Here is a 22,260-nt window from a genome sequence, read left to right on the forward strand (position 1 = left end):
TTATTTCCCTATTTATTTGCACCCAACTTCCAAGGGCTTTGACTTCCCTAAATCTTGGATGTAATCTTCACTTTAGTTGTAAAACTCAACATATTTTAACAAATCAATTGGCCATATTGAAAGTAATTTAAGATTGAAGTGAAAAGATCATCACAATTTCTTTAACATTTTCATGACTCCACCAATTCAAATCACCATTTCACAAATCTTAAGACAAGGAGAAAGATAGAGAAAACTACTCAGATCTCATGGGGAAAACACAACAATACTCGGAATTCATAAATAAAAACAAAATCATACAATCTATAACAATAAATAAACTTATCTCTATTTTCTCCCCAAGAAAATTCTTCGAAGTTCCTCTGAATCTCTTCCTTTATTTACAGCGCACAGAATTCCTCTTCAAAGTAGCAAGGAGGAAAAAATCTCTCACTTTCCCTCTTCTCACTTTCCCTCCACTCCTTTCCCTCCACTCTTACAATCTCTCAAAGAATTCCTCACAATTTAGACTCTCTACACTTTTTCACACTTTAATTTTGAGTCTCCCCCCTCTCTATTTTTGGCCAAAGTCCTAGAACCTCTAGAGTCTTTCAATTTTCGGCCAAAATTTTCTTTTTAAGTTGTGGATGAGCTTTCCCAAGAGTTGCCTAAGCATCCCTTCAAAATTTGTCTTCATCCAAAGCCTAGTTGGACATAACCGCCGAGCTCACCGTCGGCGGCCTCGAGGTAATTCTGGAGTCTCGGGAAAATCTCGCCGTAGGCGAGGTCGATGGCTTTGTCGGCGCCCTAGTTCAATTCTTCACATTTTGACCTTTTTCGCTCCAAATTCACTCCTTTTTACATCTTTTTGCTCCAATGACCCTATTTCATCATTCTTGTAACAAAATTCATCATTTGCAACAAAACATCAAAAATACCTTTCTTTAAAGTGCAATATCATCAAAATCAGTATAAAATAGGTATGAAAATCTCAACATATTTTCCTCTGGTCAGCTATGATTATGGAGATGGTTTGTGGTGGCTCTGGTTGTGTGTGGAGGTTATGGTTGTGTTGTGGTGGATGTGGTTGTGGTTTGTGGTTGTGTTGGTTTTGTGTAGTTGTAGTTGTGGCTTTGGCTGAAGGTTGTGTTTGTGTTGTGGTGGCTGTGGTTTGTGATTGTGTGGTTGTATTGGTGCGATGTAGTTTGTGGTTGTATGTGGAGGATGTGGTTCTGTGTGGAGGTGGTTGTGGCTGTGTGTGAAGTCCATGATTATGGTTGTGGAGGTGGTTATGGTGGTTGTGGCTGTGGAGATGATTTTAGTGGTTGTGTTTTTGTGTGGAGGATGTGGTTGTGGTTATGGAAGTGGTTGATGTGTTTATGATTGTCTGTGAAGGTTGTGATTATGGTTGTGGAGATGGTCGTGGTGGCTGTGGTTGTGTGTGGAGGTCATGGTTGTGGTTTGTGGTTGTGTTAGTTCTGTGTGGTTTGTGGTTGTATGTGGAGGTTGTGGTTTTGTGTGGAGGTGATTGGGGTGACTGTGATGGTTTGTGGATGCCGTGGTTGTAAAGTTGTGTGTGGGGTTGTCAAGTGTGGTTTCTGCTAATTAATTCTTCTTTTAAATATTTATGTTTAGCTTTTTCTATGATAGTACCACAATGATTAAGAGAAAAGTAGTAGTTCCATTAGCTATGTGGGATAAGGAAGCCAAAATCATATTTTGCGACCTTTTGTCTTAAGGAGGTCGAACTAGAAAAGAGACCCACCACCCGTTTTAACAAGGAATGGTGAAAAAATATTACGAAGATGTTCAAGAAAATGACGAGAAGAGAGTACGATAGGATACAACTGAAAAACAAGTGAGATCAGTTGAAAAAAGTACTCTAAATTATGGAAGGAATTAAAATGAGGATCCACCGGCTTGGTTTAGGATCTAATTAAACGAACTATTGATGCTTTAGAGGGAAGATAGGCTGAGAAATTGGAGGTAAGAACATATCAACACAACATTCCTTTCATTTCTTTCTCTTCCAAAACTGCATGAGCATATCCACTTTCCTTTATATAGCAGGTAGTGCCAGCATTCAATAAATTCAAACTCAATGAAATTGACCCTGATCTGAAAGAAAAGTTGGACCGTATGTTTGGTGGGGTGGAAACGGGGACTCATGCCTAAACCCTTAGTGAGCAAGGATTTGTTGGCATACTTGAGAACTTGGTTGTCGAGCAAATAACTGGCTCTGATGAAGGCCCAAGCCCAAACCAAAATTAAGTGGAGTCCACATACAAGTCAAAACGTCCAAGGTTAGAGAAAAATAAAAAAATGAGCTACTTTCGTTAGAGGCCAAATAACAAAACTGGTGGCTTCATGCACCAGTGACCCTAGGACTTTACATGCAGCCTCCATCAACGATGTTATCTGAGTTCTGGAGGTAATTCCATAAATTTATGAGGACATGTTGTTTTACTTAAAACTCTATGAATTTGTTAGAGGACCCGACATGTAGAGCATTCTTTGTGAAGGTGGGCCATGACTAGAGGGTCAATTATTTACATTTTTTTAGCGATAGGGACCATTGATTTCTTTGAGTAATCTTTGCACTACTTGTATTTATTTTCTATTAGGTTTATCAAATTTTTGATTTCGATGTTTTTTTCTTCTCCTTGGAACAATGTTAATGCTACTTTGGATGCTTGTCATGTCCTCGTAAATTTTTAATTCATTATTTAAAGTTTATTAAAATTGTTTGATTCACATGTCTTACATGAATATAGAACTTGTTCAACATGCATTCACAAAGAGAGAGATGCAGAATGAGAATTGTGGTAATAGTATGTTTGATGTAATAATATTACAACTCATATGTAGATCGATCACCCTGCATGATATCATTTTACATTGATGATAAATTTGTTGGGGAGTTACTTGAAGGACACCCTACAAGATTCATTGACAAGTTTCGTATGACACAACCAATATTTATAGATCTTCTCGATAAATTGCATATGAATCATAGATTTCATGGCTCCTGGAGAGTGACAACTAGAGAGATGTTAACAATAACCCTCAACATTTTGACATTGAATGAATCAATGGATGGATAGAGCAATTTCAACATTCATCGGAGGCAATTAGCAAATACTTTTCAGTGGGAGACTCTTATTAGTTTGTCATCAAAAGTTATCAAACCAGAGGATCCAACATTTGAGAGAATTCCAATAAAGATTGAAAATGACTCGCGGTATATGTCATTTCTTCAGATAAATATTTTTACTCAATATATTTAGAAGTCAAACTGAGTAGTGTAATTCACACAATCTTCTTTAATTTGTTAGAATTCTATTGGAGTGATCGATGAAACACAAGTGGATGCACGTGTATCTAATAATGAAATGGTCGCATTCATTGGGCTGTGTGGATCACTAACACAAAATGTGATGATCGTTTGGGATTTCAACATGCGCTTTAATTTTGTTATAGACTGGTTAGGAAGACAATGCACATGATAGTCGTATATTTACTTTTGCCACAAGAAATCGAAAGCACAATTTCCCTCACCTATCTCTAGGTTTGTTTAAGTATTAATCATATTATTAGATATTTTTTTAAGTTTATTACTAATTATTATATCTGCAACAGACAAATATTACTTGGTCGATGCTAGATATTTTTCGGTTGCAAATATCACATTCCCGGCTTTGAAAGATCCAGCAATATTGCTTGGGGCAGAAAAGAAATGTTTAACAAGAGACACTTGTTCTTATATAATGTAATTGAAAGAACATTTGAAGTGTGAAAGAAAAAATGGGTCATATAGTGTGATATGCCGACATATTCATTTCCGAAGTTAAGTGCAGATTGTAGTGGTCTCAATGACTCACAACAATTATATTTGACGTCATTAATCGAGAACTGACATAGACTTCAACATTACTGACGATGATCATTTAAACGTCACATCTGAAGTATTTGAATATCACATGGGACAATGTATATTACAGACTAAAGAAGAATCACAAGAAGGTTGCACTTGAGATGACGAAGGTGCTGGGGAAATAATTGAATTGAGAGAGCGGAGTGTTGGATGTTGAATGGACCGATTCTTATTTATTTTATACAATTCATGTTTAATTCCGTTCCTTGTATATTTGATTATGATTGTTTGGATTTTTTATGATATTTGTAAGTGTTTTTATTTCTTGTTTCATTTCCTTTATTTTTCTTTTGGTGGGCTTGAGAGGTCCATGATGAGACATTAGACCTTATGAGCTCTTCTGGATAAGCATATTGTCGATATTGATTGGTGCCACATGTAAAATCTTATTGAAGACAACCAAGTTTCTCTCTTTTTTTCGTCGATATGGTTAGTGAGGTTATTCTTTATTGTCTTTTTTTGTGATGTGCAAATATGATACTCACGAGTTTGGTGTTACGTGGGTTAAAGACTACTAAGAACCCTTTTTTGATAAAGTCTATTGTCTTCTTGCTGTGACAAATTCGTTGGTTGGTATACCTAGTTTTCTAATACCTCATGCCTACTTAATTATTTCTGAAGAAAATTTCTAACTCTATTATGACTAATGAATTGTCTTTAAAAGCGTTCATGAAAGATGAACTTGATGATTTTTTATACCTTCTGAGGATTATTGTGTCACTGTGGACTTCAAAGCTCCCAACTGACATCACATCAACCATATAACTACGAGAGATAAATCTAAAGGTGTCCGCGAAGAATCATAGAGATGTGTGACTTCTTCCTATGGACATACATACTAACAAATTCTAATGCTGAGAGCGATCGATAATAGATAGTATTCTAGAAAATGATTTGATTCGTGACATAAACCCTTCATTTTAAAAATAATATTATAATTTTATTAAATGTTATTTGAATAGTTTTTTTCTTAAGAATGAGACTCGCTTACACTAACTTTTAAGTGAGATATATATATCTTATTTTTGCACCATTATAAAGTGATATTTTATTTCTAGAATATCAAATATAATATTATTTTAATTATATTATAAATAAATAATAAATATTATCTCAGGAGTACTGATGCATCAGTGCTCTAATAAAGAAATGCCACATATACAATTGTTTCGTCATAATGTCGCGTGACAACTCTATCATAATGCCGGGTGGCAACTAGAAACGCCACATATACAATTGTTTCGTCATAATGCCGCGTGACAACTCTATCATAATGCCGGGTGGCAACTCTCTACATATTTTTTCTTATAAATAAGATTTCGCGAATCGAGGACAAAAAAACATAACCGCAGAAACTTATTAATAAACTCGAAACACTTGCCTACTCTTCCCCCAATACCGATTTTGCCCAAAACCGTTTCTTCGTGACCGAAAATTTTCGCCGCGATTAGAGCTTCGTGACCGATTTTGCCCTACCTTCGTGACCGATATTGCCCAAAACCGTCACCTTCGTGACGGTAAGGCAACGACGGGATCACGGCCAAAGCTCCAATCTTTTTCCTCCTCCTAGTCCAGAAATCACTGAGGCTGTCTTCTTCCCCCACCCTCCGCCCCAACCCTACAGCAGTAGCAGCTGTAGTTTCGCTAAAATTTCTCCCAAACCAGTGCTCATCGTCGCCTTCTACTAGCAGCGGGGAACTTTAAGCGACAAAAGTCCTGTACGGACGCTATGGTTCACAGCGCATACGATTTGGTGGAGCTTGTAAAGGGCTGCAGCACCAAGATCGAGAGCTTCGCATCATACGGGTATAAGATCCTCTTGGGTTGCTCTGACGGCTCGCTTCGAATCTATGCACCGGCTTCCTCTCTTTTGACCGCTGCTTCGCTCACCAGCGGCGATGAGGGGTTGCCGCAGTCCGATTCCGATATCAGGTCCGAGCCGTACGAGCTGGAGAGGTCGATGTCGGGGTTCTGGAAGCGGGCGCCAGTGGCGATGGAGGTGTGCCGCTCACGGGACCTTCTGCTGTCCCTGTCAGAGTGGATCGCCTTCCACCGGCTGCCCAATCTGGAGACAGTTGTTGCCATAGCGAAGACGAAGGGCGCTAATGTCTACAGTTGGGCTGATCGGAGGGGCTTCCTCTGCGTTGGCAGGCAGAAGAGGGTCGGCATATATAGACTGGATGGTAATTTGGCCATTCGATTCCCATTTTTTCTTAACCTTATCGCAAAATTTCTCTCCGGATATTCGCAAATCTTCAGGCACCAGCCATAAACTCCGCAATCGCCCTGATTTGTGGAAACTAGCCAAAGCAGGGGTCTATTCACCATTTTGGTTGGTTTTTTATTTCTGGAGACATAATCACGTAGCTTTTTCGATTTGTCAAAACTACCCGAAGATTAGTGTAAGAGATGAAGTATGCAGGTTATTTTGGTTCTGATATGAATGTTGTTATTTATTTGTATCCTTTTTTGAGTCGGGGCAAGGCAACCTGTTAAGATAACTGCTTCATATGTGTGAAGGGAACGGCAATGCTCTTGTAAACTGTGAATGTTATGGAAGTGCAAGTAGTATGCATGCTAGATAATGTCATTTTTTTAATTTTAATCTCTTAGTACTCACAACTAATCGTGAGTTTAATGAATAACACGGTTTTAGAATCAAAATTATGGTGCGCGGGCTATTGTCATCTTCCCACCATATAAAAGCTCAGCTTGATTTTAATTATGATTGCTAGGTGGTCGTGAATTTGTGGAGGTCAAGGAGTTTGGTGTCTCTGATCAAGTGAAGTCTATGGCATGGTGTGGTGAAAATATTTGCTTGGGGATTGGAAAGGAATACATAATACTAAACATTACAACTGGGGCATCATCAAAAGTATTCTCGTCTGGAAGGAGTGTCCCCTTAGTTGTTCCTCTCCCTTCCGGGGAGCTTATCTTAGGAAAGGTACTTTTCTACTTCCTTCCCCCCCCTCCTGAATTTTATTGTTTTGTTTTCATCATTTTAAACATTTTTTATATCTTAAAGGCCATTTCTTGTTAATTATTCCATAGGATTTTTGTTTCTAGGCTTGGTTCATTGCTGCTAAAGTTGTATTTCTAGCAATAGCGTTATTGCATGCTCTTCATTTGCCTTTGCTTTACTACAATTTGTCCTTGCTTTACTACCATTTGTTTATAATGACAACTTTTCTTCATGGTTTGATTAAAAAAACCAGTGTCACTGGCAGTACCTTGGCCTACTATATATAATCCTTTAACGTTGCCGGAATGATATTCTAGGAATAGTTTTTTTCTACATTTATTTTACTTTGTATAATATTCCCTTTTCCGGTTTTTCACTATATTGTCATTTGTACGTGTTTTGACTGGCTCGGTTCACATGGTCTCAGAGATAGTGTCTCACAGTGTCTTTTTCATCTCCTTCTTTGTTTGTCTCCTCTCTTCATAGATGCATCTACTTTTTATATGATGGACTCAAAGACTAACATCTCTCTTCATTTTGCTTATACCTCTATATCGTCTCAGCTTAATTTTCTTATGTCCAACATTAAAAATATTGTTCATATCAACCTTATTCAAGAAATTCGTCAAACCTAGAAATCTCAAGCCTTAAAATTTTAAGAGCCAATGACTATGTAGCCCATTAGTTTTGATGTTTTATACTCTTTTCCATGCAACAAAGAAATAAACTTAGCTATTGAATCATATTGCGAGCTGTAAAATATTCAGTCTATAGGCCTCAACCCTTTTTTTTTTTTGGTAGTCGAGGTTCAATTATTTTCTCATCGAGGTTGAAACACTTGGCAATTGTTGAATACATCTCATGGTGGCAAAAATGTTCCAGCAATTCTTGATTTTTCAAATTTGCAGGAAATTGAGTCATTCAATGATTAATTGTTGGCATCACCAAGATATTAACTTCAACAATAATTCCACATGTAAACATGTTCTCTTTGCAGGATCAAATGACGGCGATCTAGAATTCCTCGGCGGTGTGGAATATAAAGGAATGAGTTAGGATAGTAGTAGCATAGGTAACGAAGGAGGGGAGGAGTAATGATGACTGAAATATGATGCAATTTGTAGCCAGACAATCACTTGATTGCAAGAAATTTTCTGTTGGGTTGTGTAATCGGCGGTTGAGGAGGTTGTTGGACGTCCAGGAAAGATGACCATCTTGTTCCAATCAGACTACCGGCACATGTCCTTAGAAATCTCTATGAATATAACACTTTACTGAGAATAAACTAGAGGAAACAACCTCTATTGCATAAACCAAAGTTCAAAGTATTTCAAACAAGTTTTTAAGCAAATTATTTATATGAAGACATCAATTAAATACTAATGCAAATTCAAAAATAAAAGAAAATGGGACCCACAAGGGCTAATTGTCTTAATGTACTGCGCCCAGGATGGGATGTCCCATCCTCGGGTCTGACCCTGGCGGGATCCAAGATCGTGTGGATTTCCCGTGCCAGACAATCACTTGATATTTTATGGAGATAAATCAACAAAATCGTAGGTGTAAGCAATATTCTAATCTTTGTATAACTCATTTTCATAGAACATTTGAGGAGGCTTCCCCCGCTCCCATGATATATCATAGAAACAACGAAACTTAAATCTTATTGATTTTAATCATTGATCCCAAATAAAAAATTATCTATGAAGAATTTAAGTTGCAATAAACTAAAATTATTCAAACCCAATAAAATTAATATCTACATATATTGTAGAATTTAATTATACAAATATCATTTCAAGGATTTATTTTTATAAGAATGAAAAGAGTAAAGAAAAAAGGTGAAGAATCATATAGACTGACAAAACTTCATGCTGGAAAATTGTCGTCGCATCCTATAAATCTTTCGAAGAACGGAGCCTTCGCATTCAATGCAGAGATTCTTTTCAATATCCAAATTTGCTTATTTGATTACAACACCCTATATATATGTAAGAGAGGATTATAGTAGATATGATCAAGAAAATAACAAAATGTTAAAATAAATCTTATTTTCTCTCATTTCAGCTGGCTTTCATTATAAGTTATGTAAATCACCAAATGCCCCTTAGGATGAACCAATCTTAAGGTATGCCGCTCGCATCATACTTTTCATGTTCACAAGACTTAAGTTAGTGAACATAGAATATATGAATTTTTATTGTACCTTTTGCTATTTGAACTTGTTCTGCATTCTGAAGGATGTATGTTATTTTCCATGTGGGATTAAAGAGTGATGACTGGAAATTTGAAATTTCCTAATAACGGTATTTTTGAAGAGAATATTATGTACCTCTTCATTATATGGTGTTGCACAAGATTTTATCTGCATGTCTAGTTCCGGAAACCATGAGCTAGGAATTGCTAATTTCATGCTTATTACTCTTAAGTAATATAATTGATTGCACTGGTGCACTGTGAGCTTTGACTGTAGACCTTGATTCACATGGCATGGCATGCCTACTAATGTTGCAGCTTATTATCATTCTATGTTGGTTTTTTGTTCACATGGATGGACATATTGTGCCGCCTCTTGAAGTTGGTATCTTAGTAAATTTTGTTTCTAAATACTATGATCCTTTCTTTTATTTTTAGAAGCAGCCTTCCTTGAATATTGTTCATTATTGATTGATGAAATACCCTTGTGATGCTAGCGCATAAGCCGAAGAAAATGTTTCTTATTATCACGATGGAAGGAAAAGCAACTGGAACAGTAATGAGTATTAAATATATTATGATAAAACTTAATTCTTGAGTTTTGTAGCCATTGAATTGAAATATCTTAACATTATTCTATTTACTATGGTCTTGACGTGACTGTTAATATATCAAACATTTAAGCAAATTCCTGAAATCATTCAATTAAGTTTTGGAAATATACAGTAGCATTGAGCAGTATTTAGAGCTGGGAAACCATGCTTACAAGCTTATTTTGCATGCGAGTTTGTCTTCACTTGCATCTATTTATAGGATGACGTTGGAGTTTTTGTTGACCAAAATGGCAAGCTCCTACATGATGGCAGGATATGTTGGTCTGAGGCCCCTAGCTCTATTGTCATCCACAAGCCATATGGATTAGCCCGCCTACCTCGGCATGTTGAGGCAAGTTGATAAATATTAAGTTGACTCTTATCCGGAAATCACTCTTTAAGAAATTCCACAAGCTGATATCTATTTTATTTTTTTATTATGTCTTATCGATGCAGATACGCTCTCTTGACTCGCCATATCCTTTGGTTCAGACAATTGTGCTCAGGGATGTTCATCTCCTTCAGCAAAGTAATAACTGTGTAATTGCTGCTGTTGGAAGTTCTGTTTATGGTCTTTTGCCAGTTCCCGTTGGTGCCCAGGTAATGAATTGCCTTGTATTAGAATTACTATTCCATTATCTGAACATTGAATCTTTTTGAGCTTTACATGACTCAGTTATATACAGAAACACTACATACTCAAATTTAACATACTTTCTGGATTTAAAAAAAAAAGTTTAAATCAATAATTATTGCTCACGATTCTCATATAACTTTATTTAGAATTTTAGCAAGCTATTCCATTGAATCATATCATTTAACATGTGTTTAAAAGGTTCTCTTATATGATTTAGTTCCTTGATTCATGCCATATGAAAAATTTCTTTATCAAATTGATCCCAGATTATAAAAGCTGAATGCTGATGACAAGTTAATAGGAAATTATCAAATTTTGATAAAATTATTTAAATAACTCCTAATTTGATGTTTGCTAGAGCTAGGATATGTCCCAAAAGTGCTGTCATGGCTTAGCCAATTATAGTGAAGTGAGAAGGTTGGCTTGGATGTTATGCAGTGTGAGAGATGTCTACTTTTATTTGATTGGTTTAAGAGTTTATTTATGCCAGCTGAATTAGTAATATTGAATTTGTCATATTAATGCCATTTTCCTTATTTCTTAATTTTTTGGGTTTTGCTTATGGTTTCATTATCTTAATATTAGTAGGGCTAGAGTGCCAATAAATTTGGAGCAAGTATTATTAGGCCTTGGGTTTTTAGATATGGCATAAAGGGGAATTTCATGTAGCATTCCTTCTGAGGATTAATTCTTTTCTCATACTCTACGGCCTTAAAATCCTTTTTCATCTTTTACTCTACATTTTGCCAACCTCCTCTCATGGCATTCATTCATTTCATCACAATCTCTTCTGTCTCTTTACCTCCATGTTTCTTCCTTTACTCATGATCATCCCCTCTAAATACTTAAGTTGCCATACTCCAAACGTAATCACTATCCACTTTCTTTGCTCCACTCAACATAAATGGATATTAGTGCAGAAGTTCCTAAACTGAAGATGTTTTCTGTGAAGAAATTTGGGTATTTTTTATTGAAAAATGATGAACTTGCTGAATTTGGAAAATTGCAGATACTAGAGGGGGTTAGTTCTGATTTGAATTTATTAAGTTGGCCCTATTAATATTGACATTTGTCACGTTTGACAAATTTAACATATCTCTTTTTGATTTTGAAGTTTCAAGAGATCATAATAATACTCTCCTCCTTTTTTTAGTCTCTTTAGTTTGCCACTTTATATACTCTCCACATAAATTTTGGACACTTCTGCACTTTCTATTCACAAATTCAATATATATTATGCAATTTATTTCATTAGTGTTTTAAATAATTTTAGTGGTTATTTTTCATATTTTTTAGTTATTTTTTGCCTTGTTGCATCCAAAGCCTTCTTTATCTAACGTCATTAGCCACCCCCTCCTTGCATCACCACTCTTAACTACTAGAAAAACAAAGATAAATGCAGTAAGTATGAATTAGATGCAAGAAATTGACAAATAAAAGAAAGTAAGTTTCGAATTTGAAATTCTAAAAATAAAAGTGACTGATTTAAAATTCAAATCCGTGTTTGAAATTTTTTTGTAGCTATCCTATCTTTCTTGTTTTATGCAACAATTTATATCTATCATCCATAGTTTCCTTCAACCTATCCTATACAATGTTGATCTCATTTTTGGTGAGGTCTCTTCTTCTTCTTAGAGCCTAGGATCTAGACTTAAGACTTCTTGTTGGACTCTTTTAGAGGGCTAGTCTGGGACCTGCACCAACTAGAAATTCGAGCCACTTCTTGACTCATCGCAGTTTCATATGGCCTGTTCTAAATCCTTAACGCTTAGTTGAGTCGATTAAAACCAGCGTGACGAAGCTCGAGTCGAGTACCCGTAGGATTTGAAATCACAGGAAAACCCATTGCGACATCCGCGCACGCTCACGATACACGAATACTACAATTCTTGCGTCGATGCACATAAATTATCGAAATTCATGTCACCTGCACCTGTAGAAGGCTTCACGATTGATCAAACTCGAATCAATTGCTGGAACAAACGATCACGAGCGAAACTTTTGCGATAATTTGAATTTGACGTGTTTTCGGCTCGATCGTCGACGAAGTCGTCCGCACAACCCCAGATGATGAAACAGACCGCGCCGGTGCGTCCGGGACGTCGAATTTAGCTAGGGAGGACGCCCATTTTGATGTGACATCATGCCAAGCGGAAATGCGCGAATCGGGGAAATTTGATATCTTATATTATATAACTAATATACATATTAATATAAAAGATATGAGATAGGTTGGTTGGGGGATTTTATTTTTGCCTTAAAACACCTGGCTTGCAACAACTCTTCGACCCGCCTCCTCTTCTCAATTGCGAGTCGAGCCCCATCATGAACCCTAATCGCGCTTCTCGCCCGCGGGTGAAGCCCTAACCGCCCCCTTCTCTCGAATGCTCTCCTTCACGTGACGAGGAGTTGAATACCTCTCTCTCTCGACATCCTCTGCCCGAGAACCTCCTTCCTGAAGCCACTATGGTAAGTTGACCCAGGCACATTTGTTCTCTGGGTCATGAATGCGACATTTCTTCTCCTTTCCCGATAGCTTCTACCTCTGTGGCTCTTGCTGCAATGGTTTCCTTTTGCCGGGTCCGGCTCTGGGTTGGCCTCATCCTCCGGTAAGCTGTGTTATTTCCTCTCCTCCCCTCCCCTCCTCTAAAAACCCCTCTTGGGGAAGGGTTGTGAGGTTACAAAGTCTGGGAGCTTGGGAGACTGTCTGATTCACCTCTCTTGCTTGTGAGCCTGGTGCTTGGGAAACCTTGTGGTTTTCCTCTATCTTTTGGCAAAAGCTCAAGCGAGGTACCCACTTTCTTCTTCCCTGTTTTCCTTCTCCGCTCGACAGGGGCTGTGCGTAAATTTCTATCCTTAAAAAAAAGGGGAATTCATGCATATGGTGGTTTACTTGTCTTTGCTGGTATTTAATGTTGGAATAGCTATTAGTTGTTGTACTTTTAGCTGGCTGAAGTCACTATCGGTTTCTGTTGGCTCTAGTATGAATACTGCATACTGTTGGGCCTGTATTAAATGCTTAATGATACTTAATTGAAAATGTAGGCTTACAAAAAGCATGGTTCAATTCGTATGCATGTGCAAGCTTCCTTCTTGTGTTCTTATTATATCTATATCTGTATGCTAAAATCTAATGACTGTTTCAACCCTATAAACTTGCTGTTCTCTTTGTCGGCTCATTTGGTTTTGGGATTTTGGAACTAGCTTGGTTTGGTTGATGCAAATGCAAATGCTGGAATCAATTGCTTCTTTTATGAACTCGCTTGGTTTGATTTTGTGGGGCCTTGTGGTCTCGGCTTTATGGGCTCATTCGGTTCAGTTTTATGGAGCTGGCGATTTCAGTTTTATGGAATTGGCTTGGTTTGGTTCTTGTAGATTCCACAGCTTCAGTTTTACAAAAAAGAAAAAAAGGGTTTTGTCATGCTTATGAAATGGATAATTTTTTTGTTTTGGGGCGTAGTTGCTCCTCCTTCTATTGAAAACATATATAGACGGTTACCTTTTTGCTTTAGAGTTTTTGGAGTTTTATGGTGTTTCTTCTCTCTTGTTAGCTCTATTCGAGAGACTTGCTGGAGTTCCTTTGTGTTAGTTTGGATTGTTTTCTTTGCTAGCTCTATTCAAGAGCCTGACTGGGGCTTCTCTATGTTAATTTGGATTGTTTTCTGTTGTTGGATCTTTTCGAATTCATTATTGTGCCCTCCTTCTGTTGGTTTTGGTGGTGCTTTTGCTTTTCCCACCCGAGATCAGTTATTTGGGCTCCCTGTGTTGCCGTGGGTGTTGCCTTGCTGCCCCTACCTGAAACCTGCTATGTGAGGGTTCCTTTACTTTGGTGTTGGCTGTTTTCCTCTGCTGCCTTCACTCGTAACCTGCTGGTTGGTACTCCCTGCTGATGTGGGTTTGTTTGCTTTGCTGTCCCTCTATCCGAAGCTTGTTGGTTGATACTCCCTATGTCGGTGTGGGTTGTTTGCCTGCTGCCCCTTATCCGAAACCTGCTAGCTGGGCTCATTGTGTCGGTTTTGAGTGGTATCCTTGCTGCCCTTCCCCAGAGCTAGCTGTTTGGAGTCTCCCTATGTTGGATTTGATTGTTTCCCTACCGCTTCTCTCCCTGGAATGGGGGAGCACATTTGTTTGGGCCCTCCTTGTGTCTTGTTGAGATTTGCTCCCTTACCCGAGAACACTTGTTTGTGATTCCTTTTGTGTTGGTTGGTGGCTTCCCTGCTGCCCCTAGTCGTGGGCACCTGGTTTGGTTGTTTGTCCTGCTGTCCCTAGCCGTGGGCACTTGATTTGATTGTCCCCTTCTATTGCCCCTACCCGTGAGCACCTGCATGGGTTCCTTTGTGTTGTGTTGGGTTCATTGGAGCTGTTGGTTTGAAGTGGAATTGAGTGCTTTACTCATTGTAAATTGGAATATTTTAATCTTTATGTTTTGAAGAATTCGGGTGCTCCTTTTGAAGAACGATCTATTAAACGTTGGGAGAGAGTTCAGAGCTCAATTCTTTGAGCTGCAACTCTTTGTGCTGAATTGATTTCAATAAAAAAAAATGAGGAGAATCCTTTTGGTATTTGAAAAAGTTTAGGAGCAACTGGAATCTTTTAAAATGTGCCTTTTGGAGTGTTTTGGGCTAGCAATTGAAGCCTTTTGATACACCTCTTTCGGATTGTTACACCGGTAGCTTGGAAAGAGGGAGCTAGCATTGATAGGTGTGCCACATTTTGTTGTTTATTCGAGGAGTCCCATTGGGTGAATGTTTGAGGCTAACCCTCCTACCATTTTTGCACCCTCCTTAAATTGGTTTTGGAGGTGGGTTAGTCTTCCTTTTTTTCATTTCTTTCTTTTCGGTTCGCTTTCCTTGCTTCTTGGTTTGGTTTTAGGTGCTTATGTTTGACACACAAACACACATATATAGCCGTCGATATATATGAACCGTCAAACAAGGTCATAAGTTGGACGACCTTTTTTGGGGTTTTAGGCCTTGATGATAAAGACATTCGGTGGTAGAGCGAAATAATATTCCATCGTACGCCATCAGGATTCAATCCAGGGACCCGTGAAATGTATGATCACAATATTATTCGCAGACACCAGACTAGCAGAACACTCTTGTCTTGTTAGGTCGTTGGTGGTTCTAGCTCGATAGTGCGATCGATTTGTGGACAATTATATTTTATAAAAAATGATAAGAACATGTATGATAAGAACAAATACGCTATTTACAAAAGTATTTTGACTACAAAAATATATATTACTTTCTCTTATATGCATGAAATTTTTATGCATGCCAAAAATATAAATTTTAAGTAATAAATTTGATTGTCCACTTGTCAATTGCCGGTACTGGGCTAAGGAGTACCCTCCTAAGTTGGTATTGTTTGAAACCCTTCTAGTTGAATGTGAGACTCTATACATACGGGAGATCGATAGTTGTCTTCGGAGTCCCTTGAGAATACCTAAATCTGAGTCTAGCCCGACCCGAGTGCTTACGGTTTTATTTCTTTCCTTGGATTTTTCGTGTGTTTTCTCTTGGGATCCTTGTAGATCATTTTTTATTTCCTCCAAATTTTTCTCGTGTTTTCGACGGTTTTCTTCGAGTTACCGTGGGACATTTGTCGTTTTTCTCGAGCTTTTCAGGTGATGTTCGCCATTCATTCTCGTTTATATAAATTCATGCTTGCCACCTGTTAAAATTTTTGTTGAACTCGTTTACCTTCACCTGCGACACCGACCGCATTTACAGAAGTATCACACTCGTCAGCTATACATGTTTGTTTTATATTTACAACATTTTACTTTTTTTCTACTGTATACTTTACTGCCTTTCTTTACTTACCGTTCTCCTTTACGACACTTTACTGTATATACATATAGTTCATGCTTGAGATGCTACTGTTTATTGTTTACTGTGCTTCGCAACATGTTTCCTTTTTATTATTGATGTTGTTTCTATAAACTTGCAGGGGTCTGTAGGATAGAGGACAGTAGGACACCCGATTTAGGAGGCACCCTATAGCAAGCCACTGACAAAACAACTGTATATTTATACACACCACAACCCCAAACCTATAATCGAGATGTTAAGGAGCTTAGAGTAGTTTTTTTTCCAAGAAGCGGAGCGTGGAAGCAGGTGGACGGATAGCGGCGATTGAGGCCACGACAACGAGGTGTAGGACGTTTCTTCAGAGTTAAAGTCTAATCGTAGGATAATTGGGAAGTCACTGGGGTTTGTTTTCTCGGATCTGTGACATCCCCTACCTTTCACTCCATTGACTCCTAAAAATAACTGTTCTTATTTTGAGTCATTCCCCTTTGATTTTCTCACATTTAATATTGGAAACATAAACTTTGAAATCTTGAAAACAAAACCACTAGTCTTAATCGAGAGTCTTCTTAGGTGATTTTAATTGCATAAGATGTAATTAACTATAAGGGTTTTACTCTATAGGGAACTTAAGAACTCAGCTTAATATAAATCTTATTTAATCTCCCGTATTAAATAGGGAAACTTGTCGGCTTATAAAAAAAATTTCGTAGACTAAACGAATGTCACAAATCTTTTAGTTTAGGTAGTTAAGCCTAACAATAAGTTATATGCATATCCTTCGGGATGGTGTACTACTTGTGGTATCGCGCTCAACCATTTAAACTATCAAACGTGCGAGATCCATTCGGTCTCACTTTTCAAAATTAAAATAATATTATTTTCTAAAATTATAATACGGCCAACATACAATGTGCTGTATAATTCCCTCTACAATATCTTACATAGTATCCTTCGTAATTCCCTCCGTAATGGCCTCATACCAATTTTCACCAAAATTGCTAAATGTACACTTCACTTGAATACCAATTAAAATTTGAATTTCAAAACATTAATTCAAACTTCATTATGATCACCTACATAATTTTCTCCAACCACTTTGCCCATCCTAGTTCAGTTAGCTTCTCCAAACCTAACCTAATTCCCCCTATTTCCTAATCCCAAGCTTGATCCATTTAAACCTAATCGGCCTTTCAGTTTAGCCTAGCCTAATTGACCTAATAAACCTAAATTAACCTTACTTACCCAAACTGGCTCAATTGGCCTCACTTACCTTGCCATGAAACCAAAAGGCAAAAATAAAGTGATCTTAAATTTTAATTTAAAATTCAAATTTGAGATTGAAATTTTCATACCTATCCTATCTTCCTTATTTTAAGCAAAAATTTATACCAATCATCCATAATTTTTTTAATACTAACCTATACAATATCATTCATAATTCTCTCCACAATCTCTTTGAAAGCATCCATCATAATTCCCTCCATGATGACCTCATAAGAATTAAAATTTCTAAACATATACTTCTCTGGAATATCAATTGAAATATGAATTTTATTAGTTCAAAATTCCATTTGATTGCCTACCCGTTTTACTAAATTTTCCCCAACTACCTTGACTCAATCTAATCTGGTTAGCTTTTTCAAGCCAAACCTAATTCCCAATATTTCCTAAACCCATGTATTTGATCTGGTTCATTGATGTTCATTTTGTCTAAAATCTAATGACTTATTTCTTCCATGGTAAATTTTGCTTTAAGCTTCTATGCAGGCATTTAATGGTAACATATAAAGCCCATTTTTGGCGGTTTTTGTGCTGAATTTGTGATGTCTGTTAGACTTCGAAATTATGCTGATTTTTTTTTTCTTGTGTTTTTGTTGTCTTTGCAATTTTGCATTGTGTGTGCAGATTGTACAGCTGACAGCATCTGGGAATTTTGTGGAGGCATTAGCTTTGTGTAAGCTACTCCCACCAGAGGATTCTAGCCTTCGAGCAGCAAAAGAAGCCTCTATACATATAAGGTCCTTAATCAGCATCTGCTATTTGATATCGTGTTCAATACAAAGCCATTTTTTAGTGTCAAGTATTCTTTTAAGATCTCTAAATTTACAGCATGACCATATCCCTTGTGTATAATATAACTATAATATTATCTTTCTGATGGAAACTAAAATTTTCAATTGAAACAAGAGGCTGAAAACTAGCTTTTCTTAATATCAGTTTATAGTGGTCATTCGTGATTTTTTTTTAATGTCTCATTTCTAGGTATGGGCATTATCTGTTTGACAATGGGAGCTATGAGGAGTCCATGGAACAGTTTTTAGCTTCCCAAGTGGACATTACCCACATATTATGTTTATATCCGTCAATAACTCTACCAAAGGATCTAACTATTGTTGAACCTGAGAAGTACCAAGAGCTGACAGAAGCTTTTTACCTATCAAGGGTTTCTTCTGACGTGTCAGATGACATGGAATCATCATTGCCGGCACAACTGTTTGAATCTGATGATAAATCGGCAAGTGAGGATAAAAAAATGAGTTATAATGCCATCATGGCACTAGCAAAGTATCTGCAGAGGAAAAGATTTAGTGTTATTGAAAGGGCAACAGCAGAAGTAACCGAGGAAGTTGTCTCTGATGCCGTGCAGGGCAGCATAATGACTTCAGAACCATATGGATCTAAGAGTTACATAAAGGTGAAAAAAATATTGCAGTTTCAGTTTTGATTGACCTAAGTTTTGGTTCTCTGGTCTCTAACCAGGGTCTTTCCTTTAACAGAAAAGAGGTCATCCTCATATCAGCTCAGTTGGAAGGGAGATGGCAACTATACTGGACACAGCACTTATTCAGGCCCTGCTTCTTACTGGTCAATCTTTGGGAGCGTTAGAGTTGTTGAAAGGCCCTAACTACTGTGACTTAAACATTTGTGAAGAACTTTTGAAAGAAAGGAAGGATTATGAGGTGTTGTTAGAGCTCTATAAGTGCAATGGAATGCATCATGAAGCACTCAAACTTCTCCATCAGCTTATTGAAGAATCAAGTTCGGGCATTAGGAGTTGTGAATCTCAGAACTTCAAGCCATCCATGATTATTGATTATCTCAAGGTATAGTTGCTTTCAAAAGCTTGCATCATACTTTTGAGTTTTGTTTTGCTTAGACTTATGTTTCTATGTGCTGTTACGATTCTATGATTTGTAATGCACACCTTTTGGATCATCCAGCATATAAGAGTTAGTACCAATTTTATAAGAGTTACTACAGTTTTAATTTGAAATGTGTTCTGGAACGATGTTAAATATCTTGAAAAACTCTAGCGATGGTTAATATTAGGATTCTTGTAGTTTCCATCATATTTTAAATATGATATCCACAGTTTTATTACATTATGTTAAATATTATATACATGTTTTTGGGCTCTTGTTGATGCATTTATAATTATTGTATAAATAATATTTCAATCGCCTCATTGACTTCAAAAAATTTTAATTTATTGAGTCAATGCCAAGTATCATGAGCAAATACAACCAACTAAAATCATACTTAGATGTCATATGAGTTACGTTGCCTTGAGGAACAATGCTTATGCATTACAATGATAACGGTTAAGATTCTCCTATCGTATGGTGCTTACAACGGTCTCTTGGTCTTGTCTTGGGTTTCGATTAACTTGATTGAATTAACCAAGTTTGTTCCATGATATCTTTAGCTTGATCAAATTATCTTCTTAAGTTGGTGCTTTCTTTATTGGTATACCTGCAATAAACTCTTCAATTTTCAATTATACTAAATGATGGGAATATTATAGGTTGACAAACCAACACTTACTTCCTACCGCATCATTACCTAAAACTTAACTTTATCTATGTTGGGCAATTAAATTATAAACTTCGTCATTTATCCATCCACCTTAAAAAAATATACTTATTCCTACCACCCCCATTGTTTGCTTTGAGCAGTCGCTAACACTAGGTGGGGAGGAAATAGCATGATGGGATGATAATTGAAGTTAATGAAATATTTTTTAGAAAAATCGGCAGTATGTGTGTGTGTCATTGTTATCAAAGCACAATACTATGTACAATGCTTTATTTTTGATTCAAAGCGCAAAATACAGAGCGAAGTGACGCTTTTATTAACCGAAGCGCTAATAAGTTATATGAAACTATTAATGTATAAATATATTCACGAACAATATAAAGTATAAAGTATTTATTATATGATTTAAAATGTGATATGATGAAAATTATTATAGAAGTGCAGGTGTGTAATTTGCTGGACGCGACTTTTATTGTTGTATGTGAGTGGGATGCTTACGGATGCATGCGATAGTGAATCACATGCAATTCAAGTTAAACATAAATCAAATCAAAATTTTGAGATACAAAGTTTCAAACATTTATTTTAAGATAAATTATATCAAGTAAAAATAGGGGACAACACAATTCAATACTATCTCGCAAAGGTATGATGTATCAAGCATGGATTCAAATATTATATCGTAATTTTCAGATGGAATTTAACTTTGTTTCCTTTTTTTCAATTGTTGAATCCAAATTTGTTTGTAAATAAGTTGTATCTCATTAACTAGATCAATGAGAAAGAGGGTGAGGAAAAGAGAAAGATATCTTCTAGAATGCGAATAGTCATCCGACTCTCTTCTTATTATTAAATGAATTATCACCATAAAATGGCCCTGACCCCCCCTTTGCATTTGCAGGGGTTCAAGGCACCATACGAAGAGCTGTATTTCTTAAGAATGGGCGATAATCCATGAGCACATGATTGGACTATTGCAAACTTGTGGGCACAGGACTCGAGAGAGTACTTATGGATGATTACCTTTTCTGCTGCTTAAAGGTTTTGATGCATGAGTCAGTGAGATGGTCTGGTAGGTTGGAGGGACTCATTGACCTCCTTCTATAGCTCGAGCAAAGGCCGGTTTGGAATATGTGAGTCCTCCTCACATGGTTAGGATGAGTGTCCTTTAGGTTGGGATGGACACCTTTTGTTGTGAGGCGAGTGCTTTTGACATGGATGATGTTCTCTAATCGAACAAACTTTCTTGAACCGGGCTAGTGTTTTCTTGGATGAGGTGATTGCTTTTGACCTAGATGGTGTCTCTAATCAAACGAGCTCTCTTGAATTGAGCGAATGTCTTCTTGGATGTGGTGAGCGGTTCGTGATAGCTTTAGTGTTGAATAATCGTACGCGGTGAAGCCATGCAGATTTTTGCGCTTATGGTGGCCTGATCTAGTTCATGCTGGCTTTGGAGGAGTGCACAATGAGCTGTAACGATTTCATCATTCCAGTATAGTTGAGCGGTCCTGATCTAGTTTTGCCTAGTCCCTGTTATTTTTCAAATTCAGATTTGAAGTCTTTTTCTTTGAATGCAAATCCCAATCTAAACTCATTTCATTTTTCTTTCATTAGTACTGTATGATCCGACTCATTTTTTTCAGTGCTCGTTACTAGTATTGACAAGTTTTTCTTTTATGAATGTAATAATCAAAAGAAGGCGGTTACCTACTCCTTTGTTTGGGTTAATAGAATAGTAGATTCATTGCCTCCTTTTGACCTTCTCTAAGAACGTACAGTAAACTTGTTTTAAAGATGGGATGTATACACCACAGGCAGGATTCAGCCTTTCCAAACAAGCAGGGTAAAGACCAATTATAAAATTTAAGATTCTCCCATAATACTGCCTGCATACACTTACAATCCTTTTTTGGATTCCAACACATAAATATTACCTGTAGTTATAACTATCTCATCCTTTCCTACTTAGAGACTCAGAAAAGCTAGTTACTGATTCATCGCCCTGGTATTAACACTGCAATTGCTAGATCCCAAGCCCTTGATGTGAAAAGTAGAGAGTTGCGTTAGGTAGATGGTTATTGTAAAATTTTGGTCAAAAAATTATGACATGAATCATTTTAAATTTTTGTGTAAATGCTAGGCGTCTCCTGGAAACAACGCGCTGTATGACCCTAATTCGGTGAAAATTGTGCAAGTGTCGCTAGATCGATGCCCGGTTGTACTGTCAATTAAGTAATAGTTCCCACACTACGGACGAATATAGGCAAAGAAGTTAGTCCATGAAACTAATATTATGAGAAGATATTGGAATATATGTATTCTCA

General features: G+C 37.1%; 1 protein-coding gene across 1 annotated transcript in view; it reads left to right on the forward strand.

The window, feature by feature from the left end:
• Positions 1-5,317: 5,317 nt before the first annotated feature.
• Positions 5,318-22,260, forward strand: part of LOC110026310 (vam6/Vps39-like protein) — a 28,498-nt gene continuing 11,555 nt past the window's right edge. The window contains 7 exon segments of the mRNA XM_020727202.1: positions 5,318-6,096; positions 6,649-6,857; positions 9,885-10,016; positions 10,121-10,264; positions 18,026-18,138; positions 18,383-18,815; positions 18,898-19,224. Of these exon segments, the coding sequence (XP_020582861.1) occupies positions 5,643-6,096; positions 6,649-6,857; positions 9,885-10,016; positions 10,121-10,264; positions 18,026-18,138; positions 18,383-18,815; positions 18,898-19,224 (1,812 nt within the window). The 5' untranslated portion in view covers positions 5,318-5,642.

The sequence above is a fragment of the Phalaenopsis equestris genome, unplaced genomic scaffold (genome assembly GCF_001263595.1).
Source record: "Phalaenopsis equestris unplaced genomic scaffold, ASM126359v1 Scaffold000364, whole genome shotgun sequence".
NCBI classification, from domain to species: domain Eukaryota; kingdom Viridiplantae; phylum Streptophyta; class Magnoliopsida; order Asparagales; family Orchidaceae; genus Phalaenopsis; species Phalaenopsis equestris.